Source organism: Clupea harengus, chromosome 1 (genome assembly GCF_900700415.2).
Source record: "Clupea harengus chromosome 1, Ch_v2.0.2, whole genome shotgun sequence".
Taxonomy (NCBI): Eukaryota; Metazoa; Chordata; class Actinopteri; order Clupeiformes; family Clupeidae; genus Clupea; species Clupea harengus.
Genome location: NC_045152.1, coordinates 30,123,110 through 30,135,420, shown reverse-complemented (window position 1 = coordinate 30,135,420; position 12,311 = coordinate 30,123,110). Strand labels below are relative to the sequence as shown.

The 12,311-nt window shown below is 43.7% G+C and overlaps 1 protein-coding gene across 1 annotated transcript; it reads left to right on the top strand.

Annotated features, from left to right (window-relative positions):
- The first annotated feature begins 102 nt into the window (after positions 1-102).
- Positions 103-12,274, top strand: tyk2 (tyrosine kinase 2). Its single transcript, XM_012833805.3, has 24 exons — positions 103-276; positions 846-1,056; positions 1,167-1,290; positions 1,394-1,529; positions 1,698-1,861; positions 2,454-2,832; positions 2,946-3,125; positions 3,783-3,940; positions 4,428-4,545; positions 5,159-5,336; positions 6,039-6,157; positions 6,459-6,626; positions 6,891-6,978; positions 7,257-7,384; positions 7,621-7,756; positions 8,054-8,205; positions 8,374-8,524; positions 8,739-8,833; positions 9,327-9,519; positions 9,992-10,110; positions 10,276-10,448; positions 10,571-10,688; positions 11,115-11,225; positions 11,368-12,274. The coding sequence occupies exons 2-24, from the start codon at positions 873-875 to the stop codon at positions 11,509-11,511; spliced, it is 3,516 nt and encodes a 1,171-aa protein (XP_012689259.2). The 5' UTR covers positions 103-276; positions 846-872; the 3' UTR covers positions 11,512-12,274.
- Positions 12,275-12,311: the final 37 nt, after the last annotated feature.

Genomic DNA, 12,311 nt, shown 5'->3' with positions numbered 1-12,311 from the left:
TACATTAAATTACTGAAACACTTATAAATGTCAGTTTTATCCAACGGGGTTCTGGGTACGGGTATTTCCCAATAGCTTCAGGGGAGTGGCTCTGCCCAAGCAATCCCGGTTATGAGCTGTCACGTAGTAAAGACTGCGTGCGACCAGACAAGTTAATGCGTGATCATTGTCAAGCGATCAAATCTACGAAATAATTTAGATGTAAGTCATAGACGATCGCACATTAAGAAGTCTGGGATTAAAAACACTGTGGATTCAGGACCTTTCAACTGAATGGTAAAACATATTTTGTGTTTATTATTCTTTAAGCGCCCACCGTTTAGCTATTCTGTAAGCGGAAGGAGCTAATAAGGTGGTGACGTTATTATATTTAGCTAAGCGTTTCAACTAAAAGTGTATTCACTCGTTGTATTAGGCTGCCTGATACCCTAATCACCAGGTCTTTGTTGAAGATAGCGCTTGCATTGTATGTACACATGAGTGCATCACTGTAAGTGTTCGGAGATGTTTACTTTCACTCTTAAGATTGCTATGGCTGTTTCCTCCCTCCCCGGAAGGCCTTGTTAGTTGATTTTTAGTGTATATGATGAAGCCTAGTCAGTGTTGGTATGGGATAGTAAGTCTTGCATTTAAGTTTCACTGTGGCAGTTTCACATTTCATGTCTCTTGACATGACTTGAAAAGGCGTCTCTTTTTAATTTCTCTCATTTAGCCTTGTTGATTCTTTATTCACATTCTGTGTAAAACCATAAAAAATCACTGGTACTTTCAATGGGGATATGGTTCATCTAATGATCTACATCAGTATGCAGTATCCGAGAAAAAACATCCCTCTCTTTCATCAGTGGTATATGTGTAAGACTTGATGGGCGATGTCTAGACGCGGACGCTACAGGCTCACCAGGAGAGGGTCATCCACCCCAGATTGTGAAAAGCCTCTGGGGCCAGGCATTCATGTCTATGTTTTCTGGACTAAAGAAGGTGTGCAGTATCTGACCCACAAGGAGAATGAGGTTACTGCTGAGGAGCTGTCAATCAGGGCAGCACAGGTTGCTGGTATGGAACCTACATGTACTTAACATCACACATCTAAGGACTTCTTCTCTTTTTGAGGAATGGGAAAATGTTGAGACATTACTTGTAATCTCTTGTATTATATTTTTCAGGGATTTCACCGATGTGCCACAATCTTTTTGCTTTGTACGACCCTCAGTCTCACTGCTGGTACAGTCCTAACCACAGCATTGACCCACAAAATGTCACTACTTTAGAACTCCACTTCCGTATAAGGTACAGTAGCAGAGTGACTTTACAGTATGTGAGAGTCTTTGTGTGTGCACATATTACAGTGGTGTTCCTCATCTTTTTATAATTTTGTGGTCTGGTTGTGTAGGTTTTACTTCCGTAACTGGCATGGGTTGATTGAGAAGGAACCTGCGGTATTCCGCTATGCCCAGCGGACAGCGACACCAGAGAAGGCTGGCTCCCCTCTGCTTGAGATGCCTTCTTTGGAGTACCTGTTTGCCCAGGTGAGTACACACAACTCCAAACATGCGCTATGTACTATACAAATGCCAGTGTGCTTTAGTGTTATTAAAGTAAACAAGCTTCCCAATAAAGCGATGTTAATGTTCTGAATACACATGTAAGGGCGGATGTTCATTGTAAATGAACACACATTATCTAATGTCCTGCAGGCCAAGTTTGACTTTGTGAATGACGTTGCGCCCATGGAAGATGTGCGGGGCGAAGCGGAGCTGACTCGTTATAAAAACGAGAGCTTGGGGATGGCTGTGCTCCACATGTCTCACAAGGCCCTGCAGTCGGACTCCAACCTGCAAGATGTGGCCAAACACATCAGGTGGATGTTTTTTCAAAATCACACTCTGGACAGCCTCCAAAGAGGAAGGCTTCATGTGAAAAAAAAGTAACATGTTTATGATATAAAAAGATAGAATAAGTATTTCCTCAAGAATCCCGCAGTATTTTCAGACTAAGGAAGGTATCAGAGTCTGGGTGCTATTTGTTAAGCTGTCTGTCAAATTACTATGTAAATTTGCCTCGGATTGTTTCCCTGTTTTCCCACCTAATTGACTTCCCTTCTATCCTTGCCTTCACTCATCCTTGCTCCTCAGTCTGTGTCTTTCCTGAGGCGGCCACAGGTAGATGGGCTTTGCCATCTGGACTTACTTCTGCTCAAGGGTTCTTCCTGTTAAAAGGGAGTTTTTCTTCTTGGACATTGTTGCTTGTCTTCAGGGGTTTAGGCCTCAGACCCTATAAAGTACCTTGAGACTATGTTCATTGTTATTGTTGCTATGTAAACAAGTTAGTTCAAATCATCAAACGAGCCCAGTGAAAGTAGACTGAAAAGGACCAGTTTAAATAGAAATGTAAATCTGGTGCTATTTTCACGACGCACTGACGGCCTGCTTGGTTTCTCTTTTTCCTCCCAGCTACCTGCGCTGCATCCCCCGCTCCTTCTCCAGGCACATCTCGCGGGACAACTTCCTCACCAAGCTGCGCATTGGCCGTGTCTTCTCCGAGTTTGTGCTGACCTTCCAGCAGCACACCGTCAGCCAGGGCAAGCTGAGCACCCAGGAGGTCATGTACAAATACCTGGCCACCCTGGAGAACCTGGCGCCCCGTTTTGGCACAGAGACGTTCCCCGTGACCCGTTTGGTGTTGAAGGAGGATGGCGACAGCAGCGGCACCTACCTGAGCGACTCCAGGGTGCAGGGGGACGCGGAGGAAAATGGCGATGTGGAGGCCACTTGTGAAGTAATGATCTCCGGCACCAGAGGGATTCAGTGGAGGAATATCTTGGCACAAAAGGTTTGTGTTCTTCTAAGGGAACGAGTTCTCCGAGGAATTGTGTTTCTCTGAAAATGAGGTTCTGTACTTCAGCGAGCTTTGATGAATTTTATGTTTCTGCTCTGGTGTCTTAGGCTCAGGACAACGACTACCTGGGGAATGAGGGGAGTAAAAAGAAGAGCAGGCAGCAGTCTTACTCACAGGAACCAAGCGCCCCAGACAAATGGAGCAGCTTTTGCGACTTCCCTGAAATCTCCCACATCGCCATCGTCGGAGCCAATGTCTGCATCTGTCATCAGGACAATCGCGCAATGGTGAGAGCAGCACGTGGAAGACTCCACCATGCTCTCATGTTGATATGGTTTTAGCTTGGAGTAGCTCTAGCCCCCGCTTATGAGTACAACACCTGGTTCTCTTTGGAAGATTCAAATAATGTTATAATGTTTGGACTGGATGAATTGCTTAGAATTTTGATTAACACAGAATTGTGTGTGTGTGTGTGTGTGTTACACTGTCCCACAAAAGCTATAATGTGCTTCACTGTCCCAGATCATTTAGAGCTGGCAGAATATGGTTAATGCCTGTGCAACATCACTATTCTTTGCTGTAAGGTGTTCACTTCCAAAAAATGCTTCCAAATATATACCTGACCGTGCATCTGAAGTCTCATATAGCACTACACTGCAAAAATTGAAATCTTAGTAAGATGAAATATCTTAAATCTGACAAGCTATTTCTTCTTACCAGGCATTTTTTTTATGTTAAAGCATTTCACTTGCTTCAAGGGTTTCAGTCTTTAATTATCTTAATAAGGTATTATAACTTGTTACTGAGATTTTATTACTGGTTCTGAGCAAGTTATTGCTTGAAAGTAGTTTAAAGCTGAATTTTTTCAGTGTACACATTGTCATCTTCAGTATTTTGCACCATCCCAGATGATTTTCAACCGTCAACATATTTGTTTTTTGTAGGACCTGCAGCTGAGGTCCAATCTGGAGGCCCGCTCCCTCGTCTCCCTGTTGGATGGCTACTTCCGCCTCACAGCTGATGCCCACCACTACCTGTGCCGCGAGGTAGCTCCCCTCAGAGTGGTGATGAGCGCCGCCAATGGCATCCACGGCCCCCTCCAGTGAGTGTTGTGCCTCACGAGGCCAGTTATGCCCTTATTGACGTTTGCGATGTCTGGAGACAATCAGTATATATTTTGAATTGCGGCAAGAGGTGATGAAAAGAAGGCAAGCTTCCCTCCTGAAATCCACCCACGACTTGACAAATGCGCCACTCGTCTTTGCTGTGCTTTGTTTGAATCCACTTGAACATTTTTAGTTATGCCTTTATATGAGATGACATCATTCATTGTAGCATTGTAGCATTTCAAAAGCATGAGACACTCTGATTGCTCTCACCTCACATTAGGGCCAAATTCATCTATAGTTGGCCCAAGATGAATGATATGTTTGACTTTGAAAAAATAACAAGAAAGACCTGACGCCATCATGCATCACCACCTCATCACCCAACGCTGTAGTCTGCTGCTGAGCCTGACATACTTACTCTCTCTCTCTCTCTCTCTCCCTCTCTCTCTCTCTCTCTTTCTTTCTTTTTCTCTCTGTCAGGGAAGAATTTGTACAGCAGAGACTGAAGAAAGAGGGAGGCTCGGAGGGGGTGTATATTCTGCGATGGAGTGTCCTGGATTACTACTGCATCATTTTAGCTGTGCTGAGCAGGAATGAGGTAGTCATTTATAGGGCTCTATTTTGATGGTGTGAAAACAGCTGTCGGAAACGGCTTATTCCGCCTGGGTGGGTTATCAAAACTCATCGATAAATGAAACCCTCCGCCAAGCCGTGGATTTTGAATATTGGCAAAATATTCTTTTCTGACAGGGAACATTTGAATTGCGCCAATTACAAACCGTCACTGCCCAAGTCTGATTTATCAATCTGGTAAAAAAAAAAACACATTCATTTTTGTGTGAAACCATTGCCATTTCCGACAGCAGGTTTTGCCATCAAAATAGGGCCCATGATGTTTCAGATGCTAATAAATACTCTCTTGCCAGTTCTTGTCAGAGTATCTATATCTTACTTACTGCTAAAGGTAGCAACTCTAAACCTGCAGAGAGAATTGTCTTGAGAAAGGCCCAGTCCTTGATTATAAACCATAAAGGTTTTGTGAAATTCAGTGAAATTATCTTCACATTCTGCTAGGTGTCCATCCAGTGTGTGCACACAATCCTTTTCATCACAGCTAATTCCCTCATAGTTTATACCACTTGGTTCTTATTATTATCAGACTGACTATTAATGTTAATGTCTTTGGTCCATTCTCCCCCTGTGACCTGTAGGACTGCGAAACATACAAACAGTTCAGGATTCTACAGAAGGATGGAAAGTTTGCGCTTGAGGGCTGGAACAAGGAGTTCTGTAATGTGAAGGAGCTCACCGATGGCCTCAAGACCTTTGTGCTCAGGTCTGGTAATGACACCTTCACTGTGAAGAGATGCTGCCTACCCCGCCCTGCAGGTGTGTGTGTGCTCAGTTACTTCAGGCCTCTCAGGGGTGATGTGACCCTTACCTGCAGGTGTGTGTGTGCTCAGTTACTTCAGGCCTCTCAGGGGTGATGTGACCCTTACCTGCAGGTGTGTGTGTGCTCAGTTACTTCAGGCCTCTCAGGGGTGATGTGACCCTTACCTGCAGGTGTGTGTGTGCTCAGTTACTTCAGGCCTCTCAGGGGTGATGTGAACCTTACCTGCAGGTGTGTGTGTGCTCAGTTACTTCAGGCCTCTCAGGGGTGATGTGAACCTTACCTGCAGGTGTGTGTGTGCTCAGTTACTTCAGGCCTCTCAGGGGTGATGTGAACCTTACCTGCAGGTGTGTGTGTGCTCAGTTACTTCAGGCCTCTCAGGGGTGATGTGAACCTTCCCATGCATCCACTGTATGCCCTAGAATAGAACTCTTTTCATGGTGGACATTTGCATGTGAAATTTGCATTTAGTTATTTGGCAGATAATTCTATCCAAAGTGATATACAGTACAGTGCAAATATACATTTTTCATCAGTATGTGTACTCTCTGTCAAACCCATGATCTTAGTAGTACCTTGCGCTACCATTTGTGCTATGTGTTGAGCCACAAGAACATCATTTAGGTCTCATTTTCATTGCACTGGCTGTGCACACTTGTTTTGAAATTGTTTCATGTTTTTATCTCTGTGCCATTTGGCAGAGCTGTCAAACCTGCTTGTGATCAGGAGGGGCACCAACAGCAGCATGAAGCCGGTCTCTGAAACCCTCAACCTGAGCCAGCTCAGATTCCACCAGATCAAAGACAAGGAGATAACACGGGTGAGTTCCCCCTCTATCCCACCCACACTTCTCTCCTTTGGCATAGTCTTACATTGTGTAATATCGATCCGTCTGTTTCTCTCTCTCTCTCTCTCTCTCTCTATATATATATATATATATATATATATATTTATATATGTGTGAGTAGATAGTCTAATATATATAGTATTAGTATAGTATTATAGTATATAAAATATATATTATATGCACATACACATTCATACATATCTTGATGTCTTATTTTGTGTTATGTTATGCTGTTAAACAGAACAGGTAAATGTTTCTTCTGCTCCCTCCACAGGAACAGCATCTGGGCAGGGGCACCAGGACAAACATCTACTCTGGCCGTCTGCAAGTGTGGGGTGGGGCTGAGGATGACGAGGACGAATGGAACAACAACCACAACAACCACAAAGGCATCCGAGTGGTCCTCAAGATCCTGGACCAGAGCCACAAGGACATAGCCCTGGTGAGAACAACTGATTGAGCTGTATAATAATATCAATAAAGTTTATATTTGCATTTCTACTTGTAATTATTATTGTTGTTGTTGTTGTTTGGAGACAAAAAGCTAAAATAAGATAAACACTCCACATAAAACAAATAGCAGGAAAAAAGACAGTACCCGTTTAATTTAACTGAATCCCTTTCTGTTTGTCTGTCCTCTCCCTTTCTTCCCTCTCCCTCTCCCTCTCTCTGTAACCCTTTTTGTCACGTCTGTTCAACCTAACAGGCATTCTTTGAAACGGCGAGTCTCATGAGTCAGGTGTCCAACAGTCACCTGGTGTTTGTTCATGGAATATCAGTAAAGGGATCTGAGAGTGAGTGGTAGCTTTTGTTGGTTCCTCTTTCATCCGCGTCAGTCACCTGCTTTTGGTCAGGTTTGCACCTGTTTCTGCCACAGTCCTTGTTTCAACAATAAACAATAACTTTTTCCGTTGTTCAGCGGTAACATCAGTTCACCCTGGTAATGATGTTATTATGTGATCAAGAAGGCCATTTCATTCTAGTGATACCATATAAAACAAATATAAATGTAAGAATATATAAATATATACTATAGATATAAATACATATAATTGATTTGATTTCCCTGTAGACATCATGGTGGAGGAGTTTGTTGAATTTGGTCCTCTGGATATTTTTCTGCGGAAAGAGAAAGGGAGACTCACTCCGCAGTGGAAATTTACTGTGGCTAAACAATTAGCCAGCGCACTCAGTTACCTGGTAAGACTCCTACACAGAGATATACTACACACACACACACACACACACACACACACACACACACACACACACACACACACACACACACATATATATATATATATATGATTCATCTTGCACTGTTAAACATAGCCCAATCATAGTGGTGCTCATCTATTTTCATATTTGTCCACAGTTTGTGCATGTTATCTTAAAATCACTCTGTTTTCTATTCATGTTTCTTACTTGCGTCACAGGAAACAAAGCGTTTAGTGCATGGAAATGTCTGTGCTAAGAACATTCTGGTGGTCAGACGAGGACTGGAGGAAGGCACCTCTCCATTCATCAAGCTGAGTGACCCAGGCATCGCGCTCACAGTACTGTCACGTCAAGGTAATGGTGAAGCGAAACCAAAGCATTTGTGCCTTTATACTGAACAGCAGCTGATGCACAAAGCTGTAATACCAAGTGCTATAGAACTGAAGCTGTTGCACAACACGGCCATTTCAAAACTTGTTTCAGACCTGCCTTGTTGACTTGATCAGACTTTTTTTTTTTCACGTTTGATAATGGAACAGGAAGAAAGACCACGACTTCCTGATGGTAGCGATATTTCCTCTTAGGTGTCGCAAATGACATTTAGTTTGAGGTTACATCTTTTTATGTTGATTTTTTTTTTCTTCTGCCCAGAGCGCGTTGAGCGCATCCCCTGGATCGCCCCAGAGTGTGTGCCCTGCGGAGCATCACTGGGTAATGCGGCTGACCAGTGGAGCTTTGGCACCACCCTGATGGAGATCTGTAACAACGGAGAAGTTCCCATGAGCACCAGCTCGCCCAATGAGGCACGGCAGCACCTTGCTCCTCTCACAGTCTCAGACTCAAAGCATCTCAAACCAATGTTCACACCTGGCCTCTTTCTCTCTTTTTATGTCTCCCTTTCTCTCTCTCTCTCTCTCTTTCTCTTTCTGTCTGTCTCTTTCTGTCTGTCTCTTTCTCTCTCTCCTGAGTAGAAAGAACGTTTCTACGAGACACAGAGTCACCTGGCTGAGCCGTCGTCTCAGGAGTTGGCAAGTTTCATCAGCAAGTGCCTGACCTATAATGCGGCAGAAAGACCTTCCTTTCGTGCCATTCTGAGGGAGCTGACAGAACTACAGCACAAGAGTGGGTTCATGTCCACCACTTCCTCTGTTTGTTTTTTATCGTTTTGTCTTCCACTCCACACTTCTTGCTACTCCCCTGTTCTTCAGCTTTTCATACAGAATGAGCTCAAACTCATTATTAATGTTTCTACTTTGCTATGATTTCATTTCTAGTCACTTTTAAAGCATTTTGGAACAGCAGTTGGTGATGGTATTCATTTTTCATCAATCTCCAGATCCTGACATTTCCTCAAAGTGTAACTCGTGCCCAGACTCGGACCCAAGTGTCTTCCTCAAGCGGTACCTGAAGAAGATCAGGGACCTGGGAGAGGTCAGTACATTGTGTTCTGCCAGCAATTCACACCATAGATTTCACTTTATGACTCTGGAGTCACAAGGGTCTTTTGCAATAAGCCTTTCATCAGCCACCTCTGGAAACTGATACATTTTTTCCTCAGTTACAATAACAAAATTGACTTGAGTCAATACTTTAGAGTTAGGTTTGGCGGCCTTCATTCGGTTTTTGAAATTGTGTTTTAGCCTGTCAGTCTGATAGCTTTAACCCACCAGATCCACGTGCTGTAAATCTTGTGTGATCTTACGTTTCTGGTTTTGGCTAGTAAATCAGTGGGGTGTTGGTGTACATGACTATCTTTTCACTTTGCCATATAATCCTCGAAGCAGAGACATCGATCCACTTCTCGCCTGGCATTAAAAGCCTTCATTAAACCCTTTCCAAAGTGTTGGGTGTATTAGAGTGACAGGTCTTCTCTTGTAATCTTAATGGCTTTTCATAGATCTCATATTTTCTGCACCACTTCCAGGGCCACTTTGGAAAGGTGATGCTGTATGTTTATGACCCGGCTAACGACGGTACCGGGGAGTACGTGGCAGTGAAGGCCTTGAAGCAGGAAGGAAGCGGCCATCTCCATGATGGCTGGATGAAAGAAATCAAAATCCTCAAATCCCTCTACCATGAAAACATTGTCAAGTACAAGGGCTGCTGCTCTGAACTAGGTAAGAGGTGTTCTCATCAGGCCTCCAGGAAATGCACGTTCATGGTTAGCATTCTCACACATCACAGCAAGACATAGTTGCCTCATCACTTTGTATTAGCTAGAAGGGAAGTGCCTTACCACTGTGACGAGGGGGTTGTTCACAAAAAAAAAAACACATTTAAGTGTGCTTTACCTCTTTAACAAAGCTGGGACCTGCAATCAAATCCTCCCCCTGCTGGCGACTATATGTAACTGTGCCTCTATGCCTCCCAAGATAGAGTGCACCATAACAGCAGTTAGGAATATAATATTTGTGTACCAGAGTGTGTGTGTGTGTGTGTGTGTGTGAGAGAGAGAGAGACAAAGAGAGAGAGAATATTTCAAAGAGGCTTGTCTGTGTGTGTGTGTGTTTTTCGTGTGCGGGAGAGAGAGAAATACAGAAAGAATATCACAAAGAGGTTTGTGCATGTCATTACTGTTTGGTTGAGCAGGTGGGCAAGTGGTGCAGCTGATCATGGAGTTCCTCCCACTGGGCAGCCTGAGAGAATATCTTCCCAAGCACCGCGTGGGGATGGCACAGAGTCTGCTCTTTGCCCAGCAGATATGCCAGGTGAGCCCCAACCTTTGTGGTGATGAGGTCAATGCAACAGTTGCGCTGATTCCAGTCTAATATTTACAAGAGTAATGTCATCGGTTTGATGTTCTTTCTACCTCTGACACGGCAGCCTATTCCAATCCACCCTCATTTCCCTCTCTGTTGTCTGGTCTCCTGCAGGGAATGGATTACCTCCACTCAAAGCGCTATATCCACAGGGATTTGGCTGCCAGGAATGTGCTCGTGGAGAATGAGGCCGTTGTGAAGATTGGCGACTTTGGATTGACAAAATACATTCCAGAAGATAAGGTCTACTACCGCGTCAGTGAGGATGGTGACAGCCCTGTGTTTTGGTATGTTCTAGTTATATACATCATCCTTTTTACTCTGCCATGTTCCAGCAGATTTGTACTTTTTGCCCTTTTTGAATACAGATGAATGATACATAAAGGCTTTCAATTTTTGTATCCGTCAGGTATGCTATTGAGTGCCTCAAAGAGAGCAAGTTCTCCTTCTCTTCTGATGTGTGGTCCTTTGGAGTAACGCTGTATGAGATTATGACCCACTGTGAAAGTCGACAAAGCCCTCCTTCGGTATGTCATTCTCACCACCATCACACTATCATAGGTGAAGTGTTGCCTGGGCTAGATAGACAGTAGTCTTGTGGGTCCAGACATGCCTTAGACACCAGTGTTCCAAACCGTAGAAACATTTATTTAAATTTGACAGCATTAAGAGGTTCAAAAAAGTTCACAAAAGCACCACCAACCCTTGTGGTTGTTTGCATCTGCAGTTCTACTCCACCTTCACGAGGCGTTTGATTGGTATAGAATGTTTTATGTGTATTAAACTTGCCACGTTCTCACCTAAATTTAGACCGAATTCCCCCACAGATCTCTCAAGAAATGTATTGTTGTACATGTCTGGCTCCATTAGCCTAGATAGCCACAGATTACATGACCCCGTAATGAGCACTTCTGCGTACTTATGTGTGCTATTTCCATGACCATTTCTGGCAGAAATTCTTTGAGATGCTGGGAAGCGTCCAAGGCCAGATGACTGTGATGAAGCTGATCACTTTGCTAGAGAGACATGGACGACTGCCCTGTCCAAAGGACTGCCCTCAAGAGGTAAACCAGACTCTAGTCATCTCCTTACCCTCACACATGCTGTCACACACACGCACACACAAACGCACACACACACACACACACACACACACACTACAAATCCATACGTTACCAATAACCCCTTTTTCCATCCATGTTACAGGTATACACACTGATGAGACAGTGCTGGGACGTTGACCCAGCAGAGCGTCTGACATTTCAACACCTCATTGGATCAATACAGGACATCAGACAGGGATATGAGCACCAGCCCACCGTGCAGCTGGCACAGATCAACCACCGCTGAAGACCACTTTGCAAAAGCCTTGGCCTTTTACAGCCACTCCCTGGAGCACAAAGCCTTCCCTGATATTCATCTCGCAGGGCCCTTGTCCTGCACTAAGAAGCTGCTAATGCACTATGCCTAACTGTCACCGTCTGGTCTCACAAGCTTACTTTCATGGATTTTCCTCTGGCACTTTAGGCCCTGCTGCACTGCACTGTATGCTGTTGGTCATAGTTCGATTTGTATTTGCAGTTTATGTCTCCAGCTGCTGGAGTGCTGTTTCACAGAATACATCGCCGTGATTCTGACTGTGTATGGTAAAATGCCTTGTGCCAATTGGTAGCGGCTTGTACTTGATGTTATCACTGCAAGCCTAGGGCATATGTGTCACCTTATTATCAGCCATCTGTCACCTGCCATGTATTTTCTTTAACAGATAAAGAGTCTAAACTTATACATGACATTACTTATGTATACACACACACACACACACACACAAACATATATATACTGTTTCTGTACAGTTGACCAAAAGCCAGTTCGTTATTATAGATTTCAAGGGGAGGATTATGGGCAAGTCAGGTACCTAGTGACGTGTTAAAATTTGCTTAAAATGATGTGGCCTTTACCCTTTTGTTCTGTATTTGTAATTAAGGGCATATGGTGTGATCACTTGTCCTTTTTTTAAATTTTTTTTATTTTTTATGTATGCATGTGTTGATTTGACAACATTTTGAATGTTTTTCTCTGTATTTCCCTGTAATAAACCATGTTATGAAAGTAATCTAACTATATGTCGTTTGTGTATAAAGGTTACGATA